Source organism: Cnephaeus nilssonii (assembly GCF_951640355.1).
Source record: "Cnephaeus nilssonii genome assembly, chromosome: 20".
NCBI classification, from domain to species: Eukaryota; Metazoa; Chordata; class Mammalia; order Chiroptera; family Vespertilionidae; genus Cnephaeus; species Cnephaeus nilssonii.
Window position 1 is genome coordinate 48,780,988 of NC_137091.1, and position 15,040 is coordinate 48,796,027.

The 15,040-nt window shown below is 61.9% G+C and overlaps 1 protein-coding gene across 2 annotated transcripts; it reads left to right on the top strand.

The window, feature by feature from the left end:
* Position 1: 1 nt before the first annotated feature.
* PRPF31 (pre-mRNA processing factor 31) lies at positions 2-13,509 on the top strand. 2 transcript variants are annotated; one of them, XM_079799490.1, is made up of 14 exons: positions 2-55; positions 3,449-3,633; positions 3,722-3,782; positions 5,231-5,314; positions 6,113-6,210; positions 6,950-7,056; positions 7,598-7,767; positions 9,207-9,364; positions 10,413-10,502; positions 11,806-11,933; positions 12,010-12,082; positions 12,651-12,779; positions 12,895-12,993; positions 13,125-13,509. In XM_079799490.1, exons 2-14 carry the CDS (start codon positions 3,457-3,459, stop codon positions 13,248-13,250), a joined length of 1,500 nt encoding a protein of 499 aa, XP_079655616.1. In that variant the 5' UTR covers positions 2-55; positions 3,449-3,456; the 3' UTR covers positions 13,251-13,509. The 2 variants fall into 2 exon arrangements, with proteins under 2 accessions (XP_079655616.1, XP_079655617.1); XM_079799491.1 differs by having other exon boundaries at positions 4-55; positions 3,446-3,633.
* The last annotated feature ends 1,531 nt before the right edge of the window (positions 13,510-15,040 follow it).

The window sequence follows — 15,040 nt, forward strand, 5'->3', positions numbered from 1 at the left end:
TCGAGCGGCGTCCGAAGCTGATTTCCTAGGAACCGTCGTGCGCGGAGGGAAGGTGGTGAGTGTGGCGGCGGCGAGGGGCGGGCGGGGGCCGGCGCGCCGGTCGGGGGGCGGCCGAGGGCGAGGACACGGGCGGCCTCTGCCAGGCTGACCGCCCGAAGGTCGGGGCCCCCGCGACGGCAGGACCCCCTGCCCTCAGCGCCCTCCGCCTGGGGAGGCGGGTGCTGAAGTGACGACTTAATCACAAGTATTTGGGGGGCCGCGGGCGCGCGGGCTGTCACCGAGAGTGGGGTGCGGGGGTCAGGGAGCTGGGGAACAAGGCGAGAACGGGAGGCTGGGGAGGGGCTGAGCCCGTAAAAGTGGGGGAGACGTTGGTGAAGTGAGGGGGACAGGTGAGGAGGACTCATGGGCGGGGTGGGGGGGGGGGTGGTGGCAGGTTGGGGTCAGGCGACGTCTTGGTACCCGCCCTGCGCCGGGCGCTGGGGTAGCGAGCGAGCAATGAACGAAACGGGCGCTGTTAGGAAACGTTAGTTTCACGGGGAAGACGGGCATTAGACAAAGCGTTAGAAATTTAACTTTGTTGTTGTTAATCCTCACCAGAGAGCATTTCCCCATTGCTTTTTAGAGACAGTGGAAGGGAGGGAGGGGGAGAGGAGAGAGAGAGAAACATCGATGTGAGAGAGACACATCGATTGGCTGCCTCCCACACGCATCCCGACCGGGGCCGGAGATCCAACCTGCAACCCAGGCCCGTGCCCTTGACCGGGAAACGAACCCGCGACCCTTCAGTGCACAGGCTGACAAATGTTAGGAATTTAGGGACTCTTAAGTGTTGAGGCAAACGAGCGAGGTCGTAGATGTATAAACAGGGGGGTAGGGTCCAGTCTTGGGGGCGGGGCTGGTGTCACAGAAAACCCACGTCTCCAGACATAATAGTTTATGCCTCTGCCATATATTGAAAGTAATATATTCACAGACCTGGAGAAAAGAGACGATAATGTGGTGGGTGTAAGGACTAAATAAAATTGTCGATTCCCTTACCCAATATTTCCTGAATGCCTCCTCTGTGCTGGGCGCTCTGCTGGAGGGTGGGGATACAGCAGCGAGCAGGCAGACGTGGCCCCAGGTTTGCTCACAGCTCACCTGGGGGAGCAGAAAAGAGGATTTGAGGAGACACCTGAGTCTTGTATATGGGGCGGGGGTGTGCTCTGCGAAGAGGAAGCGTTCCCTCTACAGAGAGTGAGTGAGGGGCGTTTTGGAGAAAGGCGTGTGTGGGGTGATAAAGGGGCGGTTAGGGGGGAAACGTGTGTCTTAGAAAGAGAAGTGAGTGTACGGGGGACATTGTATCCCGGAGAGAGGGGGAACGAGGGGAGACTGTTCTCCTAGAGGCAGCTGACATCCAGGGGTCTCAAACCGCAGCTCAAGGGCCACACCTGCCCTGTTTCCGACTGTTCGGTGTGGCCTGTGCCATGGTGGTGGTTTGGTGAGTTTTTCAAGATTATCCATCTGTAATAATAAAGGTAATATGCTAATTAGACTGGACGTCATTCTGGACGTCCTTCCTGATGAAGTCAGGGCCAGAGGGAAGCCATCCCAGGTCCTGGGTGCCTGCGGGCAGCTGGAGGAGGGAAGCAGCCTGGGTCCCGGGTGCAGGAGGGAAGCCGGTGCTGGCAGCCGGGGGAAGGAAGGCCTACTCTTGCACGAATTTTCGTGCATCAGGCCTCTAGTTTAAATAATAAACCTTTAGCCCTAGCCAGTTTAGCTCAGTGGATACAGAGTGTCAGCCTGCAGACCGAAGGGTCCCGGGTTCGATTCTGGTCAAGGGCATGTACCTGGGTTGCAGGCTCCTCTCCAGGCCGGGCTCAGGTCGGAGCCCGTGCAGGAGGCAACCAATTGATGTGTCTCTCTCACATCAACATTTCTCTCCGTCTTTCCCTTTCTCTTCCACTCTCCCTAAAAGTCAATGGAAAAATATCCTTGGGTGAGGATTAAAAAACTAAACAAGTAAAACTTATAAAAAATAAATAATAAACATTTCAAACTGGGAGATTCCACACACACACCTGAATTTCTTGCTTCTCTTGGAAAAAATCGGAAAACCTGGCCATGTGGAGCCCACGTCCCCACTGGCCAGGCGTGTCAGGCCGAGCACCAGCCCTGCCTGTAGGTCGGGCATGAGTTCTCTGGGTCTCCAGGCTCCACGCCTCCCTATGCCCACCCCCAGCTGCCCACGCTCTTAGCCTCTGAGCATCGGAGTGTGCAGCCTCCCTTTCCAAACGCTAGACGAGGGTGCTGGGAAGGCGGAAGGGACAGGAGGAGGGAAAGATCGCTTATTTAAAAAAAGGCAGCGTGGATGGCAGAGTGGTGGGGATTGGACCTTGTAGAGAAAGTAGTGCTGCCCAACCTTTTCACGGGACTCAGAAAATGCTAATATTTCTGCAGCGCCTGGGGGAGTTGAGGAGGCTGCCTGTGGCCAGAGGGGATGAGCAGGGGACTGGACATGTGAGGCCTGCCTGGTTGCCCTGATGGCTGAGCAGATCAGTATTTTAGGAATCTGTCGCCCATTTGGGGCCCAACAATCGGGGGAGGGGGAAGCTCTGTTATAGAAAAAAAAAAAAAAAAGAGGTTGCATCTCATCATAGGGAGGATGCATCTTTTTTTAAAATATATTTTTATTGATTTCAGAGCGGAAGGGAGAGGGAGAGAGAGAGAGAAACATCAATGATGAGAGAGAATCATGGGTCGGCTGCCTCCTGCACACCCCCACTGGGGATCGAACCCACAACCCGGGCATGTGCCCTTGACTGGGAATCGAACCGTGACCTCCTGGTTCATAGGTTGACCCTCAACTACTGAACCACACCGGCCAGGCAGGAGGATGTATCTTTTTTTTTTTTTTTAAGATATTTTGTTTTCTTTAAATTTTTATTTTTAATATATATTATTGATTTCAGAGAGGAAGGGAGAGGGGGAGAGAGAGAGAGAGAAACATCAGTGATGAGAGAGAATCGTCGATCAGCTGCCTCCTGCATGCCCCACACTGGGGATTGAGCCCGCAACCCGGGCATGTGCCCTGACTGGGGATTGAACCCGGACCCTTCAGTCCGTAGGCCAACACTCTATCCACTGAGACACACCAGCCGGGCAGGATGTATCTTTTAAGCCTTAATGAGGGGTGTGCTGTGTCCTGTCAGTGAAGTGGCTGTGAGAGGGTGGGTGGTGTGAGTCCTGGCTGGAGGTTATCTGGGTTCTGGGGGGTTGTTCATGGATGAATTCAGTTGGTGTTTATTGAGCACCTACTGTGTGCCAGGCGCAGTTAGAAGCTGGAGAGCAACGCAAATGAAAATGCCGGTCCTGTGGAGCCTGCGTGCTAGGGGGTGGATGAGGATGGACCAGGGCCTCTGGGGGGAGCCCCTCGGTAATGAGGGGAACCCTGCTCTCCCCCCAGTAGGCCTCGGGATGTCTCTGGCAGACGAGCTCCTGGCCGACCTCGAGGAGGCGGCGGAAGAGGAGGAAGGAGGCAGCTATGGGGAGGAAGAGGAGGAGCCGGCGATCGAGGATGTGCAGGAGGAGACGCAGCTGGATCTTTCCGGGGATTCGGTCAAGAGCATCGCCAAGCTGTGGGACAGCAAGATGGTGAGCGGCCGCGGCTGGGAGCTTGGAGGGCGCGGTGGGCAGGGCCTCTCTCCCGGCCCCTGGGAGCTGACCCGCCTCTCCTCCCCAGTTTGCTGAGATCATGATGAAGATTGAGGAGTACATCAGCAAGCAAGCCAAAGCTTCGGAAGGTACCCTCGGCCTCCCCCCGCCCGGTCCCCCGCCGCCCGGTCCCCGCCAGGCCCCTGGGCCCCTGCTGCTGCTTGTGGCTTTGAAAGCTGGGTCGCTCTCCCTCCGGCCTTTTCCTGAGCCCTCTACTCCTCCATCCCAGCCCCGTCCCCTTCTCTCCCGAAAAGATGCTGCATTTTACAGCGCTCGCCAATCGCCTAGACCTATGGTTGGCAAACTGGCTCGCGAGCCACATGTGGCTCTTTGGCCTCTTGAGTGTGGCTCTTCCATAAAATACCACGGCCTGGGCGAGTCTATTTTGAAGAAGTGGCGTTAGAAGAAGTTTAAGTTTAAAAGATTTGGCTCTCAAAAGAAATTTCAATTGTTGTACTGTTGATATTTGGCTCTGTTGACTAATGAGTTTGCTGACCACTGGCCTAGGCCGCTAGCTTGGTGATGGTGTGACGGTCAATTTGCATATTCCCTCTTTATTAGATAGGGTTATTGACAATGTTCCCTGTGCGGTACTCTGCATCCCCCTGACTATTTTGTTTTTGTGTGGGGGGTTTTTGTGGGTTTTTAAAATATGTATTTTATTGATTTCAGAGAAGAAGGGAGAAGGAGGGAGAGATAGAAACATCAGTGATGAGAGAGAATCACTGGGATCCAGCCCAAAAACCGGGCATGTGCCCTTGACCGGGATTCGAACCGTGACCTGGTTCATTGGCAGATGCTCAACCACTGAGCCACGCCTGCCGGGCTCCCCTGACTATTTTGTACTTCTTAATCCCTTCACCTTCTCCACCCAGCCTCCCAGCCCCCTTCCCACATTTTCTTTACATCAGCGTACTTTTTTCATTACATTTACCTCAGAAGGAAAGCTGTGTTACTGTGAGTAGAAAGCTGGTGCCGTTTGGTAGACAGGAAGTAACCGCAAACGTGCAGGATCACTAAGCATCACCTAAGGCCTCTCCCTCCCAGCTGAGGGCCGCGCTGGGTTAGCTCTTGACCGCCCAGGCCAGCTCTCAGGGTGGCCCTGTTGCCGCCCATTCTTCCCTCCAGGGCGGGGCTCTGGGATTCGGTGGCCGGGAGGTTGTCAGGCACAGGGGTGTCGTCAGAGCGGAATTTCAGGGACATTCACTCTTCCTTTCTGCAAAGGGAAGATCTGGGCACCTTGGGGCAGGCATGTGGTGCTGGGCACCCAGAGGGCTCAGCCGAGGTCAGCAGGTCCCAGACAGCAATTGGGGGGCAGTGCCTGCTGGGAGGGAGGGAGCTGGGACCCTCTGGAGCCACCGGAGGGCCAGCTGACCCTGCCTCGGGGGTCAGGGAAGAAGTGATACCTGGATTGGACGTGGAATTGTGAATGCATGTGTCAGGCGCATGGGGGCGGTGTGTGTGTGCCCAGGGAAAGAGAGCTGCGTGGGCAGAGCCCCGGGCTTGGGCACCCACCGGCTGTTTCTCGCCCTCACAGTGATGGGACCGGTGGAGGCGGCGCCCGAATACCGGGTCATCGTGGACGCCAACAACCTGACCGTGGAGATTGAGAACGAGCTGAGTGAGTGTGGGGGGAAGCAGACAGCCCTGCCTGGGAGCGGGGGCGGGGGGTGCAGGCAGGGTCCTGCGGGCCTCTCCCCGAGCCCCTCCTGTTGCCCGAGTCCCGCCTCTGCTGCTGTGGCCGGGGCTGCACTAAGAAGGAAGAGCACCTCCCTCCGCGTGGAAGTCCGGGCGAGCGGTCCAGGCTGGGGCCTGGTGTGGGAGTGTCTGCTGCCCAGGCTTTTTACTTATTTGTTTTCTTAAATGGTTTTTAGAGAGAGAGGGAGGGAGAGGGATAGAGAGATAGGAACATCGATGAGAGAGAGACATCAATTGGCTGCCTCCTGCGCGTTCCCCCACTTCCTCCCTGGGGATTGAGCCCACAACCCAGGCATGGGCTCTGACTGGGAATCGAACCAGGGACCTTTTGGTTCATGGGTCAGTGCTCAACCACTGAGCCATACCGGCCAGGCCAGGCTCTTTTATCTTGTTGATCTGCTGCCTGTTTGGTGGTACAAGGTGACTGCCCACTTGCAGCCATCGCCTCCACATCCCCACCAGCAAGACGGGCCGAGCCGAGGGCACAGCTCTCCTTTAAGGGGTGCCCTGGAAGCTGCACCCCTCACCTCTGGACCCGCACCGGCGCATTCCGGCCTGTCCAGCAGTGAGGGAGCGGGACAGGGCCCTTTATTCTGGGTGTCCTTGCGCCCCGCGAAGCTCAGGGGTTCGGTTACTAAAGCGAGAAGGGGAAGTGGATGTGGGGGTCAGCCAGCCGGCCGCCTGTCCCCTCATCAGATGCCTCCCGCCCTGCCCACCTCAGACATCATCCATAAGTTCATCCGGGACAAGTACTCGAAGCGGTTCCCCGAGCTGGAGTCGCTGGTCCCCAACGCGCTAGATTACATCCGCACGGTCAAGGTGGGTGCGGTGGGGCTCCGTGTGGGGGGAGGCCCCGCCCTCGGACCCTGGTGGGGAAAGGCTGCCCGAGATGGTGACCCAGTGCGTGAGGGCGGAGCCTGGGAAGGAAGTTCTCACGGCTCCTCCGCCCCACCCTCGGCTCCCCGGCTCTCTGGAGAGGGGTCTCCCGAGGGGGGAGTGGCCCAGGGAGTGGGGAGGGAGGTGAGGGGCGCCCGCTCCCTCTGGTGGACGGACGGGTGGTGTGGAGAGCTGACAAGGGGCAGCCGGGCAGAGATTCGGGGGAAGAGCGTTAAGTGTCAGGACCCCGATGGGTAAGGAGCCCTGGGGGTTCAGGGAACGAGAAAGAGGAAGTGAGGAGGCAGGGCTGACGAGGTCTGGTCACGTCTGACCTCCAAGCCCCGGGGCTCAGGTGCCGGTGAAGGCAGGGCCCAGCCAGGAGGCTCCCACGTGTCCCCGAGGTGCGGGCGGCGGCCAGGACGTCCTGCAGGGAGGCGATGGGGCAGATTCCCGCAGAGTGGTCAGTTGCGCCGGTCAGTTTCCGCATCAGCCAGCGCAGGGCGGACGGAGCTGGTGCTTGGAGCACCGAGGCTCTCGGAGCCGGTGGGGGCGGGCGGGGCACCTGCGCACAGACCCCAGCTCTCCCAGCACCGGAAGGGACCGGAGCGGGGGCCGGAGCAAGAGGGCCGGGAGCCTCCCCGGCCTCCGTGCCGCCCGTCCATTGCCGCCGCCTCCCCCCCAGGAGCTGGGCAACAGCCTGGACAAGTGCAAGAACAACGAGAACCTGCAGCAGATCCTGACCAACGCCACCATCATGGTGGTCAGCGTGACGGCCTCCACCACCCAGGGGTGCGTACGCCGCGGGGGCGGGGGGGGGGGCAGGAGGCGCGATCCCGGGGTCCCAGCGGCACAGGTGTCAGTCTCGGGGACAGTTCACTTCAGTGCCAGCCAGGCAGCAGGCTGGGCTCGGGGTCCCCAGCCTAGTCCTGTGGGCGGGAGCTCTCCCTCGGGCTGTCATCCTGGTCACCGAACAGATGAGCAAGCGTTGGCAGGTTCCCGGATGGGGGTACAGAACTAGCAGCTGGAGGTGGCCCTGCCCTCTCAGAGCTCCTGTCTGGGAGGAGGAAGGTGCACGCACAGGTCAAAGGCCAAAGGGTGCATGTCAGACACAGAGGAGGGGCCGGGTCGGGGAGCTTCCCGGAGGAGGTGGTGGCTCAGCCGCAGGCAGGAACAGCAAGCCCCCAGCTTGCCACTGCCGAGGGGTGATGGTCCTGAGGCTGCACACGCCCACATGCGTGCACATGAACACGCATGTGCACACAGCTGGGGGCGGGGGCTCCCACAGCAGGCAGGCAGGGAACCCAGCCATGTGGTCCCCCCTTCCCTGCAGGCAGCAGCTGACGGAGGAGGAGCTGGAGCGGCTGGAGGAGGCCTGCGACATGGCGCTGGAGCTGAACGCCTCCAAGCACCGCATCTACGAGTACGTGGAGTCCCGCATGTCCTTCATCGCGCCCAACCTCTCCATCATCATCGGGGCGTCCACGGCCGCCAAGATCATGGGTGAGCCCGGGGCCGGGAGGGGCGCCTCGTGTCCTCTGCGAGATGGGGCCTGGTCCTGGCAGGGTGTCCCCGCTGCAGCGGGTCCCCACCCCCAGTCTCCTGGCCCCTTTAACCAGAAGCACTCGCAGCCGTGTTCTCGGGTCTGTTCTGTCACCAGAAAGGCTTCAACCACCGAGACTTATTGTCTCCGAGATCCAGGTGCGGGCTGGGCTGGTCCCCTGAGGATGTAGATGCAGGCTCCCCGTGCGGTCACATGGCCGTCTCCCTGAGCGGTCACATGGCCGTCTCCCCGGGTGGTCACGTGGCCGTCCCTCTGTGTGTGCCCATGTCCCAATCTCCTTTTAATGGCACCAGTCCGATTGAATTGGGGCCAATCCTGTGATGTCACCACCTTAATCACCTCTGTAAAGGCCCCACTTCCAGGTACGGTCTCGCTCTGAGTACGGGGTGGGGTGAGGACGCCAACACGTGAAGTTTGGGGCCAGAGTTGGGCCCCTCGCAGCTGCCTTCAGGGCAGGTGTGTGCAGAGTCGCAGGTCGGAACTCGGTGTGGGTCCTGCTCCCTCTGCCTGGCCTCGCAGTCATGGGCAGGTGACCTCACGTGCCTGTTTCCCCAGGGGTGACTGGGGTGCCTTGGTTTCCTGTGGCGGCTGTGACAAATGACCGCACACCGAGCTCCTGAAGCAGGGCCCCCCTTCTCCCCCCCCCACCCCCGTCACCTCATGACTCGGGACATTCCCTCACGGAGGCTCCGGAGGACCGGCTCCTGGCCTGTACCCGCCTGTAGAGGCACCTGCGTCCCTGGCTCGTGCCCCTCCCCCCTGCTCAGTCTGCTCTCACGTCGGTGACTGACACCCCCTTTCTCTTCCACCTCGAAGGGCCCTTGGTGGTGGCAGTGAGCCCGGGTCCTCCAGGGCAGTCACCCCGACTCGGGGTCCTTCACTGAGTTGCCTGCAGAGGCCCTTTGGCCACGAAAGGCACCGCGGAGACTGCGATGGCCTCTCGGGGCTGTTCTGCCCCCGGGGGGGTGGCACGCTGTGTTTGAGGCTCATTTTAGGGGTTCGTGTGGTTGCTGACAGTTTCCCTTAAAGACACCCAGCACCAGCTCACAGCAGGCCCCTCGGCGGTGGCGGTATTTCCCTCCGACAGCCCTCCTCCCGCCCCCGCCCTGCAGACCAGCTCGGGGGACCCCGGTGTCGGGCCTGTGGTCAGCGCGCCCCAGGGCGGGCCGTGCTGCTTCTCCGACTTGAGTTGGGCTCCTCTTGGGCCATCTGCTCGCTGTGCACCCTCAGGCGAGTTGCTCACCTCTCTGAGCTTCCTCCACCTCCCGCCTCTGAAATGAGAGGCCCTGGGGGGCCACCGTGGCATCCGACCAGAGATCAGTAAAGGCACACGGACAGATGCCCCTGCTCTCCTCACCGCCCCTCCCGCCCGCTGCAGGGGTGGCCGGCGGCCTGACCAACCTCTCCAAGATGCCCGCCTGCAACATCATGCTGCTGGGGGCCCAGCGCAAGACGCTGTCGGGCTTCTCGTCCACGTCCGTGCTGCCCCACACCGGCTACATCTACCACAGCGACATCGTGCAGTCCCTGCCCCCGGTGAGCCTCCGCCGCGCCGGGGACTGGTGGGCACCCTGGGGACGGGGGTGGGGGTGAGAACGGGCGCTGGAGCACATGCGCTGGGGTTGGGATCCCGCAGCGCCACTTGCCAGTTGGGTGACCTCGGGCAGGAGGCCTGAGCTCTGCCTCGATCTTTCCATCTGGAAAGTGGGGAGAACAGAGCCTGCTTCTCGGTCGGGATGCCCGCTCATCCGGGCAGCCTCGCACCTGACAAGTGACGTCAGCCTTAGCCTGCGCGTCCGGCTTCCCCGAAGCACCCTCAGGCTCAGCCGCCCACGAGGAGAACTCGCACAACTCGCGAGAGCGACCCACTCGGGGTCACAGTTCACCACAGGAGAGGGCAGTAACGTCAGCCCAGGGAAGACGTGTGAGGGCAGGGCCCAGGAGTACCCGCCTCAGGCCACGGTCCTCTCCCAGCACCGGGGTGTGACCACAGCACAGAGCGCCCCCAGCCGGGCCTCCACTGGGCTTGGTTACGCAGCGTGGCTGAGCCCCATCTCCCAGTTGACTGATACCCTGTAACCCAAAGACTTTCCTAAATCACAGGGTTCCTGCCTGGCCAGGGCCAGACCCCTTCACTGCACTAGCTGCTGCTGACTTCATTGTTTTTATTTTTTAATTTTTTAAAAATATATTTTTATTGATTTCAGAGAGGAAGGGAGAGGAAGAGAGGGAGAGAGAAACATCAATGCTGAGAGGGAACCATTGGTTGGCTGCCTCCTGCACGTTTCCTGTTTTAATCATAACACACTTAGCCCTTGGTCTGTGATGATCTCCCGTCTGGAGCAGTATGTTAGGTTGTCTTTCAAGCCGAGTAAGTTTTTAAAAAGTAGTTTGAAGAAAGCGTTGCCTCGGTCTTTCCATCTGTAAGGTGGGGAGATGCTTTGCTACCGTCACACAGTGACAGTGACCCCTGGCAGGAGGGTGGAGCGCTGCCAGGCAGGAACGGGCCGTGGGGCTAGCGTTCGGGAGCCCCGTGGCCTCAGTGATCCTCACCTTGACTCGGTCTCCGTTTCCGGTCTTCCAGGATCTCCGGCGGAAAGCGGCCCGCCTGGTGGCCGCCAAGTGCACGCTGGCAGCCCGTGTGGACAGCTTCCACGAGAGCACGGAGGGCAAGGTGAGGGCGGCCGCGGCTGAGCTCGTGGCTGTGGGCTGTCCCGGGAGAGCGATTGTCCTGACGGGTGGTGTCTGTGTGGCTCTCTGCCGAGGTCACCGTCTTCTCCCCCCAACCCCCCGCATCTGCTTCCTGTTGCCGCTGCTCTTAGCAAATGACCACAAGCCAGTGGCTCAGCGCAGCACACGAGCAGGAGCCCACGGCCTCGGGTCAGGGTCCAGAATGGGTTCTGCTGTGTTAGACCAAGGTGTCGGCCAAGTTGTTCCTTCGGGGCCCCAGGGAGGTGGGTCCCGTGCCCTCTCCCACTTCCAGAGGCCCCTCCCCCCACAGCGTGGCCTCCCAGCTGCCTCTGAAGGACCTGTGACGACATTGGCCCACACCCTCCCCATCTCCTGACCTTAGCCTGACGTGTTCACAGGGACCGGAGATTCCTGCGTGGACCCTTTGGGGGCCGCCATTCTTTGCTGGCGGTCTTTCCATCTGGAAAGTGGGGTGGGGGCCGCCATTCTTTGCTGCTGGGCTAGGACCTGTCCCCCCACCAGCTAACCCGTCTTGTAGGCTGACTTGTTCGGAGAGGAGAGACGTTTCCTGTCTCGTGCATTGTTGCCCAAGCACCCAGCCTGGCGGCAGCCAGGGCTTCAGTCTGCCCCCCCTCCCCTCTTTTTCTCCCTCTCCCTCTACTCTGATCTGGAGGCTGGGGTGCAGGGTGAGCCGCAAGCACAAAAGCCCCGCCTCAGGGCATTCATCTTCCAGTTGGGGGAGGGGGAGGAGACAGCAGGTAAACCTGTGGGTGTCCCGTGTGCCCTGTGCCGGTCAGTGCCAGGAGAGAAGCGAGGGCTTTGGGTGCCCGGGGAGGCTGCCTCGGGGAGGGAGGGCTTCACAGAGACCTGAGTGAAATTAGCAGGTGGATCTCGAACCTCGTGCGCACTGGGGTGGTCAGTGCCAAGGCCCCGAGGCGGGTGCACAGCCAGCTTTGGGGGGGTGGGGGAGCAGGCAGACCAGGGGCTGTGGGCCTCAGGGTGCTCGGGCTCAGCGGACGTGCTGAGAAGAGGCCTTGGGATTGGCGGGGTGAGAGAGAATGGGGCGGAGGCTCACCGACTCCCGGGCGTCCCTTCTTGCTGACCTGCGGGGAGCGAGGGTGGGAGGAGGGGCGGGCAGGTGTTCTCGGGGTCTGTGGTATCCGGGTGTCGAGGAGACCGTTGTCTCTGGGGATCAGTCGGGATCGGCGGGTCTCGGGTGGAGCTTGCCCCCGAGAGCCAGTGGCGGCTGAGGTCCCAGGCAGCCGTGGCCCCTCCCGTGCCCGCAGGTGGGCTACGAGCTCAAGGACGAGATCGAGCGGAAGTTCGACAAGTGGCAGGAGCCTCCCCCCGTGAAGCAGGTGAAGCCGCTGCCTGCGCCCCTCGATGGGCAGCGCAAGAAGCGAGGCGGCCGCAGGTGGGCGCTGGCGGATGGCAGGGCGGGCAGGGAGGGGCTCCCCTGTCCCAGCTGACTCCCAGGTGCCTGTCCTCAGGTACCGCAAAATGAAGGAGCGGCTGGGGCTGACGGAGATCCGGAAGCAGGCCAACCGCATGAGCTTCGGAGAGGTGGGCCCGGGCCTCCCAGCTGGCCCTGTCCCTGCTGCGCTCCCGGCTGTCTGTCTATGGCCCTCAGATTTGGGGCAACACCCAGCCTCCTCCCTGGTCCCCCAGCCCCGGGCCCTCCCAGCTGGCCCTGTCCCTGCTGCGCTCCCGGCTGTCTGTCTATGGCCCTCAGATCTGGGGCAACACCCAGCCTCCTCCCTGGTCCCCCAGCCCCGGGCCCCTCACCCCGAGGCTCTCCATCCACCCAGGATCCTGGTCTGGGCACTGCCGGCCACCCCAGCCCCTCCTCCCTGCCCTTCCCATGCCCTGCGTCGCATGCCCTTCCCCAGTCTCATCTGAGCATCCTCCTGGTCCCACGAGAAACACACACACACACCTGTCAGCTTGGGAAGCAGTCACAGGACCCAGCTCCTCACGGGCCCCCTCCGCTCCTGGGGCCTCAGCAAGGCTCACTGCTCTCAGGGCCCGCGGGTGCCTGAACAGGGGCCCCAGGACGGGCTGGTGGGGCGGATGCCGGGGGTTCTAGCCGATCCAGGGGTGACTGACTCCAGGATGCCTCGCCCTCCCCCAGATCGAGGAGGACGCCTACCAGGAGGACCTGGGCTTCAGCCTGGGCCACCTGGGCAAGTCGGGCAGTGGGCGCGTGCGGCAGACGCAGGTGAACGAGGCCACCAAAGCCAGGATCTCCAAGACGCTGCAGGTGCGGCCGGGCCCGGCGGGGGGACTGAGGCGGCCCCGGCGGGAGGGCCCAGGTGGGTGGGCCCAGGTCACAGCCGCCCTCCCTCCCTCCCTCCCTCCCTCCCGCCCTCCCACAGCGGACCCTGCAGAAGCAGAGTGTGGTGTACGGCGGGAAGTCCACCATCCGCGACCGCTCCTCGGGCACCGCCTCCAGTGTGGCCTTCACGCCGCTCCAGGTACCGGGAACCCCCTCCCCAGGCTTCGGCTTCGCCTGTTCACTCGCGGGGGTGTACGTGGGGGGCAGGGGCTGATGTCAAGGGGCCAGGCCGTCTGCTCACCCACCTGTCCGTCTCCCTCACCTGCCCAGGGCCTGGAGATTGTCAACCCACAGGCGGCCGAGAAGAAGGTGGCCGAGGCCAACCAGAAGTACTTCTCCAGCATGGCCGAGTTCCTCAAGGTCAAGGGCGAGAAGAACGGCATCATGTCCACCTGAGGGCCCACCCTGGGTGGCCGCCCACGGCAGACGTGGAGGCCATGTGCGCCCAAGGGGTCAGGGCCGGGGGCTCCGACAGGGGGCGCTGGCCATTGCCCGGTGCCCGGACTGACCAGGGGGGCACGGAGGCCCCCGCACCCAGATCGCCGCCCCAGTCGGGGGCAGAAGGGGCCCCACCACGCCTCGTCTTTGTTACTTTAACTGGGAAAGGAGATGCTTTTGGGAGAAGTGTGATTAAAAGGACATTGTCAGAATCTGTGATCGTTTGTCAAGCACTGGAGGCGTCAGAGCTACCGGGTTTGGGGGACAGAGCCTGGGCCCCGATCCAGGTGGGCTCCCGGCCCTGTCAGTCCCCCTCATGGATCCCAGGAAGAGGAGCACCCCCTCCGTCCCACACACCTCGGGCACCCGTCATTTCACACCCAGGAGGGCGTCTGCGGAACCCCGGCTTCCCGTGTAGGCCCCCCCCCGGGAGGTCGCCGCTCGCTCACTCCACGGGATGCTGGGGACTGGCACTGTTCTCCGTCTGCTGGGAGCTCCCGCTGCTGTGCCAAGCTCAGCTGCTCACCAGGTACGAGAGGAGCCCCGTCTGTGGGGAGGGGGCCGGCCAAGGCCGCCCACCCTCAGGTGTGAGCAGCAGGCTCAGGGGCAGGCGGGGGAAGGCCTCCCCGGGAATGGCTGAGCAGTGCAGGCGGGGGGCCCAGACCTTGGTTACCCTGCAGGGCCTGATTCAGGGGGGTGCCGCCCACAGCCCCGTCCACTGCACCCCGAGCCGGGCTCACGGGCACCGAGGAGGCGGCCCGGGTCCCTCATCTGCGAAGTCAGGGCCCCTCCTAGTTACTGGGGGGAGGAAGAAACTCTCCCCTCATGTCCTCTGGGCTGGTCGAATGGGCATGAGGCGGATCAGCCAGAGGAATCACCCAGCTTAATGCATTACCTCTTAACTCTCTCCCTACGGGCACCCCCTAATTCAGATTCCTCTCCATAGTTAGGGGAGGGGGTGCAGAAAGTTCTCTCGAGCCTGTGGGGCCTGGGCTGGGACCACTGAGGAGGGGGCAGCCCTGCAGAAGGGGGCGTCTCCTGTCCGCCCGCCTCCCGCCGTCTCCAGCACAGCCTTGCTGGGTCTCGCTTCCGGGCCCAGCTGCAGTCTCCCTGTCTGTTCCTCCCTGGGCCGCCCCACCCCCACTCAGGGCTCGGTGTGTGTCCCTGGACCCCAGTCCCTCCCGCAGCCCAGGGCCCTCCTGTGGACCCCAGGACACCCTGAATCTCTGCTCCACCTGGGAGCTTCCTTCTACCCGCCGGGTTACCCCGGGTCACACAGCTTTCCCCAAGTTTATGCTTGAGCCTTCTTTTTTTTTTAATTGATTCAGAGAGGAAGGGAGAGGGAGAGAGAGATAGAAACATCAGTAATGAGAATCATTGATCAGCTGCCTCCTGAGCCCGCAGCCCGGGCATGTGCTCTTGACTGGAATCGAACCTGGGATCCTTCAGTCCACAGTCCAATGCTCTGTCCACCAAGCCACACCAGCTAGGGCTATGCTCGAGCCTCAAGTCCTGTGTAAATAAAAGTGCCGGGAAGGGCCTCGTCCCTCTGTCCCTGGCCCTTCGGAATCCCATCTCCCCTGGCCAGAGCGACTCTCATGGTGTGTGGGGGGCGGGGCGGGGGCGGGGGTGGGGCAGGTCTCAGGACACAATCGAGTCGTCTGTCCCGCCGTCCTGTGTACACTTACAACAAAGATCCTCGAAGCTTACTGAGCTTCAGAGCTGCCTGTAAGGTTTGATAAAAACAG

Excerpts from the sequence above, each read along its gene's own strand:
- PRPF31 (XM_079799490.1), top strand. The coding sequence starts at position 3,457 with ATGTCTCTGGCAGACGAGCTCCTGGCCGACCTCGAGGAGGCGGCGGAA. Across the intron at positions 11,934-12,009 it reads AAGAAGCGAGGCGGCCGCAG|GTACCGCAAAATGAAGGAGC; the intron begins GTGGGCGCTGGC and ends GCCTGTCCTCAG. Across the intron at positions 12,780-12,894 it reads GGATCTCCAAGACGCTGCAG|CGGACCCTGCAGAAGCAGAG; the intron begins GTGCGGCCGGGC and ends GCCCTCCCACAG.